Source organism: Apus apus, chromosome 1 (assembly GCF_020740795.1).
Source record: "Apus apus isolate bApuApu2 chromosome 1, bApuApu2.pri.cur, whole genome shotgun sequence".
NCBI lineage: Eukaryota > Metazoa > Chordata > Aves > Apodiformes > Apodidae > Apus > Apus apus.
In genome coordinates this window covers 94,652,054-94,664,496 of record NC_067282.1, presented here as the reverse complement: position 1 = coordinate 94,664,496, position 12,443 = coordinate 94,652,054, and the positions used below count along the sequence as shown (strand labels likewise).

The window sequence follows — 12,443 nt, the reverse complement described above, 5'->3', positions numbered from 1 at the left end:
GACTTAATCATCAGAGAGATTTTAAGTTGTAGAATATTTGATTGGGGGAAGAAAAAAAGAGAAGGTAATCAAAAACATGCAAAAGGAGATTTTTTTTTTTTTTTTAATGAGGGAGGGACAATATTGTATATTAAAGAATGCCTGCTTTCTAGGCACAGTTGAGACAGCTTTTGCATAGTCTGGTTTGGTTACTCTTTCTAGTGTAGCAACAGCAGTATAAAGCTCAGTGAAGGCTGACTTCCTGGCTTTGGGATGAAATCTTTAATGCAGGCTTTTATGGTACAGCAAAACTGCTGCCAGTACTCAGAATACCTGCTGCCCTTACATCTGTGGTTATATGTATTGGGGTGTGTGTGAGGGGGGTATATTCTGTGGGCAGAATAAAATGTGCTAAAGCAGTTCTAAGATGTGTGCTGCTAAGTCAGGTTAGTTGTCCAGCTGGATAGTTAGTGCTGCTGTTTGTAAATACATGTAAACAGCTACAATTACTGCGGGAGTGAAAATGTACTGTATTTCTATTTGGTTATTTAAAACAATCATATTCCTTCAACTGAAATTGCTGAAACAGTTGCACAGATTTTAGAAGCCTGTCCTCTCTGAATATATTAACATAAGTGCACACTGTGTAGTGTCAGATTTGTTCAGAATCACTCAGTAACAACCTCAGATGCCAAAGCTTTTAACGGGTTTTTCTACATCCAAAATGTTGGCTGCCTTCTAATATTGAAGCCAGAATGTGGCAGATTCAAAGATTTCTACACTGGAAAATAAAGTATTTGGTGTCAGAGGTTGAATTTTCAGTTATGTAATTGTTTGAACACTGGGTGTGATAAAGCTAGAGTGTGCAGGAAAAGGGTTGGAGTCAGCTATTCCCTTTTGGAGCCAGGTGCCTCTGCTGGAAAAGGTGGCCCATTCACAAAAAGTGGTCTACAGTAATTCATCTGAAAGCCATTTTCAGCCTCACTCTGCTGTCCACTCAGTCTGCTGATGGTGGTGTGCTGGGCTAATAAAACAACAATTTGTTTTAGAAATCCGTGTTTATTCACCCTCTCTACTGCCTCTCTGAGAAGAATACATGGAATGAGTCATTCACTTTCCTGGCTGTACTTGAGGGAGGAGTAAAGCTGTAGGTTCCAGTCACCAGCTCTGATCTCAAACTTTGGTTTTCTTCTAATAGTGTGTATGCATATATATGTAACTACAAAATTTAAGTGCAGGTTTGTAACTGCAGTTTTAGTGCTCCAGATTAGTGGAGCAGGAAAGCTTGAGACATTTATTAATAAAATGCAGGCATTTTGCTTCAGTTTGGATTGTGACTAGGACTGTAAGGGAAGGAATGGAGATACTGTCTTCCTTGAAATATTTTTTCAAGATAGCCTGCAGTCATTTTCCTAAGTGCTGCAGAAGACCAGCTATTCATGACACTTAGCCTGTCCTCCCTCTGCCACAGTGACTCCATGTGGCTCTGGTGTCTAAGCTCTTGGACACTCCAGGAGTTTTCTCCTTCTTGTCCCCATACAATGTCACATGTGGAGAACAATAACATGAAGACAGTTGCAGCAAAGTATACTTACAGGTGATAAATAATTTAACTTCTTGTTTGGGGCAATGTGGGGTCTTTCCTGTATATAAATGGTTAGAATTGTATAGGCACCTAAAGACTTCATGTACAAAATGTGACCCAATCTTATTTATGAACAAAATAACCACTTTTACATCTACCACTTCATCTGTATCTCTTCCATTGCTGCAAGTTGAATGTTAGTAGCAAAGTGGTTGTACTTTATGTAACAATCTTAAACAATGTTGCAGAACTGATCCATGGTTGCAGTGCAGTCCCAGGACAGCTGCTTTAACGTGCCTCACTGTTCATTATCAAAGTTGAACAGTAATTGTAACATGTTAAGAGGCTGATATCCTAGATCATAATGAAGTCGTGTGTGCAAAGGTACTGACACATTAAGTGACGTGGCAATCTTCTTTCTGCTCAGAACTCTAGAGAGACTTGGCAAAGTTCCTCTTCAGTAGTTGGCGTTGTTTAGGAAACACGAAGATGTAGCACATGTAAGAAAATACTGCATGCAAAATGGTCAATCACTGACATTTTTATAAACAGGGTAATGTATTACAGAGTATAGTTATTTATTTATTATAATTATTTAATTATAGTTACATATGACTACAGTTATTACAGAACAACTTTTACCCTAAAGGTCCCCAATAATAAATGGAAAACCTTGTCCTTTACTATAAAGGGGAAAAAAAAATGAAATCTGTAGTGTGAAATGGAGAAGTTTGAGGGAAAATTGTGCAGATATAGGCAGTCACATGATTCCCCCTTCTCCTCGTTTCAGATACATTGCATTTTCTGCCCAAGTTTGCTAACTGGTTGTTCTGCTTTCAGTTCTCCCTAAATTACTCTACACACCAAAAATACTCCCAACACATTTGTTTGTTTGTTTGTTAGAGAGAACCCTAAATACAGTTTTGATGTAGTACACATCTTTGGCAGAATGACTTGGTGAGGTTTCTTAAGCAGGCTGAACTGTCCTCTTCTGCATGGTGGTGCTTAAAAGCAGTATCCCTGCCATCTTAGGTTTATTAGTTCCCCAATGGAAATACATGTCCTGCAATCAGTGCTCTAAGAGGAAATAACAATATTGACCTGTGATCTGACCATTAGACTTTTCCTGTGAAGCCACAAGCAAACGGTTCCTGCAAGAGTTCACAGTGGTGTGTACAAAAAAGAGAACTCCTCTGAGGAGACTTCAGAAATGGTTGTTGCAAGGAGGGAGGATTGTTGTGGTTTTTCTAAGAAACTCACAAACAACCAACAGGATGGATCAGAGTTGAGTGGTTTTGCCCTGTGTGTGGTACTCCAAACATAAAGCTTTGGTAGCCTTACAAGCATTGGTTGAATCAGTCTGTCTGCACCATGAAATAATGTAAGACTATTTGTTCAAGAGTACTTTGTTTCTGTATATAACTAGAACTCTTGCCCTAAATATGCAGAAATAAATGAATGGGGATAAATTAGTTGCATGGAGACAAACTTAGTAGTAAAAGGGCCTGCAATAGAAGGCTCTACTCTAACCAATGACTGAAGTTTCTAGTTTTGTTCAAAGATGTGAACTGTCTGTCCTACTGGCTCCACTTATATTCCTTCTGTGCTTTATGAGGCTAGTTAAACATTTTCATAGAGAAGAGAAGGGACCTGGAGAAAAGTATGGATCTATCTTCAAGATTTGGTGTAGTATTTTTCTTACATGCTTAAGCCCAAATTTTCATGGCCTAGATTTGATACAAGTTCTTGAGTACTGGCTGTTTACCATCTGAAGACACTTGTGATACCTAGCTAACAGAAAACATTAAGTGGGATGTAGGTTATGTGACTATGGGTATCACACAACCTGGAGACATGTGGCTTAAAATCATTGCATTGCACTTAAATCATATATTGCCTTTTAACCCAAAACCTCCAGTCAGGATAAGACATTCATTGAACTAAAGATACTAACATTATCATGTACACACACGATTACTACCTCCAAGAGCTAGCAGTTCAGAGAACCTGCATCTGCAAACAGGTGGTGGGCAGAGCAAGCTCAGCTTTAAGGATTGAATGAGCAATAGGAGTTTGCAGGACTAGGAACTAGATGCTAATTAAATGTAATTTCAGAACTTACATTTATTTGGTGTTGATGTGCCAGTTTAGCTCTGTACAACACCACAAGTGGCTCTGAGAAAATGGGGGTTTGAACACTTAGTGGAATGGGTAAAATAGGAGTGCCCATGCAAGACCCTGGAAGCGCTGGGCTGCTGCTGCTGCCAAGGAGAGAGGTGGGGTATGTGAAGTTCCTGTTTCTGCTGAGGCTCACCCTCTCCCCATTTTTTGCCATTGCTGGGTTTTGCAGTCCTCCTCCCAATTATGCAACAGTAACTGCAGGCCCAGAAACCTTCCTCTTCCCCTTTCAGGCATCCTAATTCTGTCTTAATTTGTCTTCCCTGTGGCAGACACAGCATGGCCCTGGGCTTCCTCACCTTTCTGAGACCAAAAGTGAATGTTGCCTCTGTTGCTGAGGGGCCTTGAGCCAGCTCTGCTTTCAGACAGCAAAAAGTTTTAAATAGGCTCTGCTCTGAAGCCCAGTGAAGTCATGGTGGGTTGACCTTGGACTGTAGCTGGACGCCCACCCATACGCTCTCTCACACCTCTCCTCACCAGGACAGGATGAGAAATTAGGATGGAAAAGCTCATGGGTCACAATAAAGATGAGATCACTTAATTACTGCCATGGAAAACAGCTGTAACCTGGGGAGTTTGAAAGCCATGTAGTGCTGAGGGACATGGTTTAGCACTGGGCTCAGTACCGAGTTGAATTCACTGTTGAAGTCGATAATCTTACATGTCTTTTCCAACCCAAATGATTCTGTGATTCTATGATTAATGTATTGCCAATTAAAATAGATTTGGTTAACAAGAAACAAAGACAATCAACAGAACACCTCTTCCTGCCCCTTGTCTCTTTATCTCAGACTCAACTTCACTTCTTAATTCCTGACTTCTCTGCCTCCTCCCACTCCCTGAGCTCCAGGCACACAGGTATGTCTCAGCATTTCCATGTATTTAAGGTTGGTGAGATTCTGAAATTCAGTTTCCCAAACCTTTTATTACACAAAATTGAAGAACAAATTTAACTTTTTTTGTAATATGCTTTGCGGTATTATGCAGTACATTACATTGGCAATTAGTTAGAATCAAATGTTCGTTCTCATTCTCCATTAACATAAACTATAGCAGCCTTCCAGTACCTGAAGGAGGCTACGGCGTTAAACTGGAAGAGGGTAGATTTAGGTTAGACGTGAGGAAGAAATTCTGTAGTGTGAGGGCGGTGAGACACTGGCACAGGTTGCCCAGGGAAGCTGTGGCTGCCCCCTCCCTGAAGTGTTCAAGGCCAGGTTGGATGGGGCTTTGAGCAACCTGGTCTAGCGGGAGGTGTCCCTGCCCAGGCAGGGGGGTGAGAAGTAGATGATCTTTAAGGTCTTTTCCAACCCAAACAATTCTATGATTTTCTGAAGTTGGAAATATCTTTATCAAAGCTCCCATGGAACAGCAATACGTTTTTTTGCATTCTCAGCTGATGTAAACTGATAGTGGTGGATATAAAACTGGACATGAGCTGGCTGTGTGTGCTTGCAGGCCAGAGTTTTATCCGGGGCTGTGTAACAATAAACATGACCGGCAGGTGGAGGGAAGCGATTCTCTCCCTCTGTTCCACTCGGTGAGACCTCACCTGGAGTACAGCTTCGAGCTCTGGGGCCCCGAGCATGATACAGACATGTACCTGCTAGAGAGGGTCCAGAGGAGAGCCACAGAAATGGGGGCTTCCCATTTGGGAAGGCTGGAACACTCTCCTCTGAGGAAAGACAGAGAGGGCTGTGGTTGTTCAGCCTGGAGAATGCTCCAGGGAGACCTTAAAGTGGCCTTCTAGTACTTAAAGGGAGCTTATAAGAAAGATGCAGAGACTTTTTACCAAGGCCCTAGTGATGGGACAAGGCACAACGGTTTTAAACTGAAAGAAGGTAGGTATAGATATAAGGAAGAAATTACTTACTGTGAGACAGGTGAGACCTTTAAACTGCTGTTCCTGTTTGTGGTCTTTATGCATAGATAGAAACAGGACACACTTGCTTTGCTTTCACAGCAGCCACATTGTCATTCTTTTATTTTTTTACATTCTCAATAGTAAAATAGCTCCATGAGTTTCTTTCTGATGCTATGTAAAGATAGTGAACTATCACGTGTCTACTATGAGCAAGTAAGAAATAGCATAAGCTATAATAAGCTATTAGCAATTAAGCATTCTAGTAATTTCAAAACACGTGGAACTTATCTTGAAATAGTCTTTTTAAATATCATACTTTTATTTATCTCTAGAGCACTTCCACATCATGTAGCAAGTTGGCCATCTAAAAATCCACAAATCTTATTTACATTGTATTTTACATATATTTGCTCTGTGTTCTCTCCCACCCGTGTACTCCACTCAAATGGTACTTAGTCTATGGTAGGTATGCGGGATTAGCTCATATATAAACATCAAAATATTATGTATTTCTTTACAATAGACCAGAGCTATTCAGGGGGTATATATAACATACAAGTCTCCGTGTTTTGGTATGTTTATAAGAAACAAAAAAGGTCTTTCTGTTTTTAATTTTTGCCCTTTGCAATGGGAATTGATCTTGGATAGGAAGGTAGTGGGAAGAAATGCCACCATCTAAAACCAAGGATGGCCCAGCTCTTGCCTCAGGAGGTAGCTATACTTCTCGCACGTGCCCTTGGCATATTCCGCAGTTCAAACTCCAAGTCTCAGTGAAGAGAATTTCTCCAGCTCTTCACATTTTGATGTTTCCGCTTCAGCTCCCCATTCCAGCCACCACCCCCGCCCCAGCCCCAGCCCAGCCTGCCCGCCCTGCCCCCGCGGCAGCTTGCGGGGCAGCCCCGGCACAGCGCGGCTCCCGCCAGCCGCTCCTCCTCCTCCTCCTCCTCCTGCAGCCTGGGTGGAGACTGCCGAAGGAAGGCCGGGCGGTCAGTCCCCGCGGCTCCCGAGGGCTGCCAGGGAGGACACGGCCGCTCCCGCGGGCCAGCACCGCCCCGCCCGCCCCGCGCCGCTTCCGGCGGCGGCAGGCGCAGTGCGGAAGGGGCGCGGGGCCGGGCGGAAGTGGGGGCGGTCCCGCCGGCTGCCGCGGCGCGGAGCGGAGCGGAACGGAACGGGCGGCCCTGGGCGGCGGGTGGCGCGGCCGGTGAGGGAGGCGCCGGGGCCGGGCCGGGCCGGGCCGGGCCGGGCCGGGGAGGAGGGGGACGGCGGCCGGGGAAGAGGGCGGGGGCGGCACCGGCGGTGGCGGAGCCGGGGCCGCGGGGGCGCCGCTGTCGGCAGGCAAGATGGAGGTGGTGTCGGCGCTGCGGCGGGCCCGGGCGGGGCGGGAAGCGGCGAGCCCGGCCCCGGCTCCGGGGCTGCCCCTGGGCCGGGCGGTGGGAAGCCGGCGGCTGTTCGGTGGCCGCTCGTCCTGCCCGGCAGGAGAGGGGGGCTCCGGGTGGAGGCCCGGGGCCCCGCCGGTGCTGCTGGGGAGCTGGGCCCGGCGTCAAGTGCGAGTGCGCCCTGGAGGTGACGGAGACGGGGCTGGAGGGAAGGGAGAGGGCAGGAAACCCTGATCCTGGCTGTGAAGAAGCATCTCCCCCCCCCCCTCTGTTTCCTGAGCTTCAGCCCTTGCAGTTTGGCTGCTCTCGCGTTTGTTTATAGTTTGTTATTTTGGGGATTTTTGTTGTTGTCGTTGCTGTTGTTTTAAAAGATCTGACCTCTGTGTCTCGTAGGCAGTTCCACTCGCACAACAAATACTGCGAGGTTTCAGTCGTCAGCCGCTGCAGGGGAGGGTTTAAATCCAAACAAAACCCTGCTCCCGTTTAGAGAAGAAAGACGAAAACGGTTAACGTTGGGGTTTTTTTGTGTGTCATCTCTTAAATGCATCACTTTAGTGTTTCAAATATTCTGTCCTTGTGTACAAGGTCAGAATCAGTAAAATGGATATAAAATTGAAGCCTACCCAGGCTTCAGGTCCTCTGCATTTGGCATTAGTTTATGATTAAGATAGTTGCCACTCTTAGGTGTTTGTGGTGTCTAGAGAACCTTATTTTCATTCTTTTTTATCCTAAGAAGAAATCCTGTTTATTAAGTGTTGTGAAATAAATCCTCATTGTCTTTGAGAAGCTTTTAAATCTCTATTTTGAAAGATGTTTTTCTGGGCAATTGTATTTTTGAAACATTGTTATGTTGTCTTTAGATAGTGCCAATGTTTCTTTTGGAACCTGAGATAACATAAGTCTCATGAGGTAGAAAGAGCGAGTTGTTTATTTATGTTAAAACATGTAAACTCCCTAGGAGGGGATGCAAATCAGATCTGCTTTGCAGAAGGTATGTGGGAGCAGAAGGAGGTTTCACTAACATCATCTTGTGTTGGACAGGACTGCCTCTGATACAGGCAAAATGGCTTTCAGTAAAGGATACCGTGTGTATCACAAGCTGGATCCACTTCCATTCAGCGTGATAGTGGAAACCAGAAACAGAGAAGAATGCCTCATGTTTGAATCTGGAGCTGTGGCTGTCCTCTGTAAGTTGACATGTTTTGATAACTACAGTGTAAAACGTTGGCAAACTTGACATCGTGTAAACTGTTTATGGAATATAAAGGAACAGCTATTCTGTCTTCTTGTTTGCTAGTGGAGAGGCTTCAGGTTTAAATGGGAAAAAAATTATTTTCATATCTTCATCTGCTGAAAGATAATTTTACACATTTAATTATATTTCATCATGCATGTGTGTTTTCATGTGTGCTAGGTTTTCTTCTAATAGCTTCCAGCAACATCTGCTTATTTCTTTTGTTCTGAACAACCTTCTCCTTTTGAATACATGCTAACTCATTGAAAAGCTAATTCTCTGTGTTGTATTTCATAATAAAACATTCTATATTCTTAAATGGTATACCATCTTAGTTTTTTAATCTCATTTTGTATCATTATTTTTTATTGCTTTTTTATTTTTAGCTTTATTTTGTCCCTGTATTTTTAACGTATCTTAAAATTCTGTATTAATTTTTCTTGGAATAAAATGAGTAATACTTGGAGCAAGGTGTCTTGCATTGCAAAGTTATTTTTGTGTGTTTTCAGTGATAAATGCATTAAATTCTTCCCCCCCCCTTTTTTTTTAAAGACATAGTTGAAGGAGTATGCTAAACTGAGAAATGCAGAAGAGATCTCTGAAGCCTACAGAGAGGGTTTTAAAACATAGTTTGGTTTGTATTTTTCAGAACGTGTGAGTGCCTGATTGCACAGGGTTTCTAAGCTTGTTTTTGACTCTTTTGCAGAAAGCTTTCGTACCATGAAGTAATTTTTTTTTTTCTAGTCTATAACTTTTTGGTTAATTAATTCTAATGCCTATTTGTAGTTTTCTAGCCTAACTATTCTGAGCACTCAGTCAGAAAATGGGAGATTTGATTCACTGCCTGAAGTCTGAGTGGATTCTAAACCTGACCTTTCATCAGGATGCTCTGGCTTTGAGACTGTGGAGTAGGCTGAATGGGGGAGCTGTTCTCTAACAAGACTAGAGTTAGAAAAGTGATTTCCAATTAAGAGTGGGGGACTTGAGATATGTCTTCTTTCTGCAGTATTTGCAGTTGGTTCTCCTATGAGGTAGTGTGCTCCTTGGCAGTAGCATCGTCTGCTTCTGAGGCACCTGACTGTGTGTCCTGTGTAAGGCACCTGGAAGTAAGGCTGTGGAGTTATCTGTAGAGGACAGGCTGTGTGCAACTGCTCTCTAGCATGCCGCTTAATTCACATCTTTAATGTGCTGTTAGAACAAGCTGCCATGAACTGTTAGACGCCTAGTAATGGGACATGCCAGCACAATTGACATTATAGCTGCAATTGTATGATGATCCAGCTGAAAAACAGTGAGTGCTTTGCACCTTTTTTAGAGAATTGTTTGGTATTGTTGGGTTTTTTTCTCTGATACAGTTTCTTCTTACTATGTGTTTAACTGATTTTATTAACTTTGCTAGCAGCATTTGAAAGACATTGTGTAGTGTGGATCAGCTTGGGAATAAGTGTCCAGTGATAAAGCTAGTGAACAGGTTTGGTGAAATCTGTAAAATGGGGGTGGAAATGCTTTTGAGATTTGTGGAACACTTTATTTTAGCATGTATTTGGTATTACTAAACATGCTTAAGCTACTTAAGGACCAAGGTATTAAAAGCAACTTACTCCTGATAGTTATGCTCATAAAGGACACTAAGTTAGTAGCTTTCTGTGCTGAGATACATTGTAGGCATCTGAATAAGACTTTTCTTTCTAAAAATTAAAACCATATCGAAGTTCCTGCCCTATTCTGTGCTTCTTGTTATTACCAGACAGGAAATTTGAAAACCTCTCTTCTCTTGGGTTGTGTACTTAGATATAGCATGTTATTAATCAGTGAAGGTTTGTCCGTGGTATTCTCACTGGCAGGTTACATCACAGTAAACATTCATACTTCACTAGAAGTAGTTACTCTGAGCATCATTATTTTCAGTAACCTTAATGACTAATCTTCATACTCTTTTTCTATCTGGTTAATGGCCATATTTTCCTGATGCATATTTAGCTGTGGCATTTTGCTTTAATTCCCTTTTTGCACCTAAACTCTTAAGGTACGGAAACATGATTCTTCTGGTAACAGTTGAAAGATCACAATCATACCCTTGAACTGGCAGCAGAAAAATTTCTAGAGTTCCCTAGCTCAGGACTTTTTTTTTTTTTTTAATCTCTTTTCTGCTTGCTGTTAGCTTCTTGTATCTATTCTTTTTAATGCATATTTAAAGGAGTACAATTATTAGTGCTTGGGGAAGATTTGTAAAGTATTGCTTCTCAGTCTCTCAATTCATGACACAGAAAACAGAAGATTCTAGTTTGTAGCCTTACAAAATTCTGGCTATTGGTACAAATCTAAAAGCCAAAGTTAATGAAAGACTGGCCCTTAGGGAAGATTTCCCAGATGTTTGTAAAATCTGGGTGAATAGATAGAAAAAACTGTCAGATCAAGTATGTATCAATTTAAATCCAGAACAGCATCACTATAAAATGTTAAAAGCTCATATATTTTGGTGGTGGCACTAATGCTTTTTAGATGCTACAAAAATTGAAAATACTGATCTCAAACAGGCATCATTCAAAATATTTTACTAAATACTAAAGATAAATAAGGTGTTCAGCCTAATACCCAATCACAGTTCTTACATCTATGTAGAATATATAATATAGGCAGAACCTAGTGAAAAATGTTACATTAAAAGTGAATTCATTTATTATAGCCGTAGTGAATTGCATATTCTGGGGTATCTATGTATAGAAATTTGGATCTGAAATGGGCTAAGAGAAAGGAATTGAAAGCTTACTGATCCTTTAAATGTCACGGTAAAGAAAGTACATCTGTTACTTTGCTGAGAGAAGGGTAGTGGTATTAACCTTCATCCCCTTTACATTCAGTGAAGCCCTGCAAGATGATTCAGAGGGTTTAGCTAGGCCTCTGTAGGGAATGCTATACAACTCAGACTTTGCATGATTTTTCGTTGCATGTTGGATGTGCACTGAATCTTTTATTCAAATCAACAAAATAGGGTGGAGAAAAGGAAGAGGGTCAAAGGGAAAATTCAGATGTGGTGGTTGCGTAATCATTCCGTCTTAACGTGGAAGCAACCCCAGCCACACTTCTGCTGGAAGGGTTCTAAGTACTGCTCGTAACATGGATTAGCTAACCTTACAGTGACCAAAATGTCTGAGAAATACTTTGCCTGCCCTACATATTTAAATACCTTTTTCATTAACTCCTAGTACTGGGTTAGTTCAAGGTGTTGAATTCTGAGGGGTCCTGCCAACTTGCTCCTAAGGCCATGTAAAAACACTTAGTTTTAAATGTCAGGAGCTTCACTGCTGATTTGTTTCGATTTAGTGGGAGGATGTCATAGATATATTTTTTCTTATTTGACATACAAAATAGACAGTATATTTATTCTTTGAAACAGGACTGCTTGATGAGGTATCTTATCTGTAAATATTTCATTGAGCAGGAGGGTGTTCTCTCTCCCTGTTTTTCTGGTGAGTCATAATGAAACAAGTGGGAATCTGTCTTTACTCATGTTGTCTGCAATGAGTAAAGGAGATTGTTCTGTCCTCTGGGAAAATACTGAGGCCTGAGTGGGGAAAGCAGGAGCTTTGTGCACAGCCTTCAACTTCCATCTTGTGATAAAGCTGAGAAGAGAGCAGGTGTAAAGAGGAGGAGGCACTATGCACACCATGAGATTTCTGTAGAGCTAGACAAAGTAAGAGCTGTAATAACCTGTGTGCAGCAGGCATCCTGCTATTTGTGATCATGTTTAGCAGTGCTACTCTAATCACTCAACCACATTCCATTTCTTTTTAAAAAGAAAATTCTTCCACACTACAGACTTGGGGGCAGGGAGGAAAAGCAGATATGCGACTATCTATTCACAGTAGCAGATGGGATATATTGATTTTGCAAGAGATTTTAAGTTGGTGTGGTGCTTGAGGAAGCTTGGACACCCAGAAAAGAAACATGCTGACAGATACATTTGATGAGCACCTGCTGTGTGTACTCAGTAAGGAGGATAACACTTGGTATGCTCACAGACAGGTTGTTTTTTTTACTTCAGTATTTGCTGCCACCAGTAATAAACTGCCACTGTGTGATTCTCCATCCCACTCTCTCTCCCCCAATCCTGTTTATAGAGAGTTTTGAGTGGAACCACATCTCTTTAACTAGGGAAGGAGAATATTTCAAAATAAATTGCTTCATTCTGTTGGTCATGATGGGACCCTATAAAATAAGCTTAATATA

The 12,443-nt window shown here is 42.0% G+C and overlaps 1 protein-coding gene across 11 annotated transcripts in view; it reads left to right on the top strand.

Annotated features, from left to right (window-relative positions):
• Window positions 1-6,734: 6,734 nt before the first annotated feature.
• The window catches only part of SYNJ1 (synaptojanin 1), a 66,507-nt gene continuing 60,798 nt past the window's right edge, over window positions 6,735-12,443 (top strand). For all 11 annotated transcript variants that reach the window (XM_051628377.1, XM_051628457.1, XM_051628026.1 and 8 more), the window contains exons 1-2: window positions 6,735-6,804; window positions 8,021-8,166. In XM_051628377.1, the coding sequence (XP_051484337.1) occupies window positions 8,043-8,166 (124 nt within the window). In that variant the 5' untranslated portion in view covers window positions 6,735-6,804; window positions 8,021-8,042. The remainder of the gene's footprint in view (window positions 6,805-8,020; window positions 8,167-12,443) is intronic.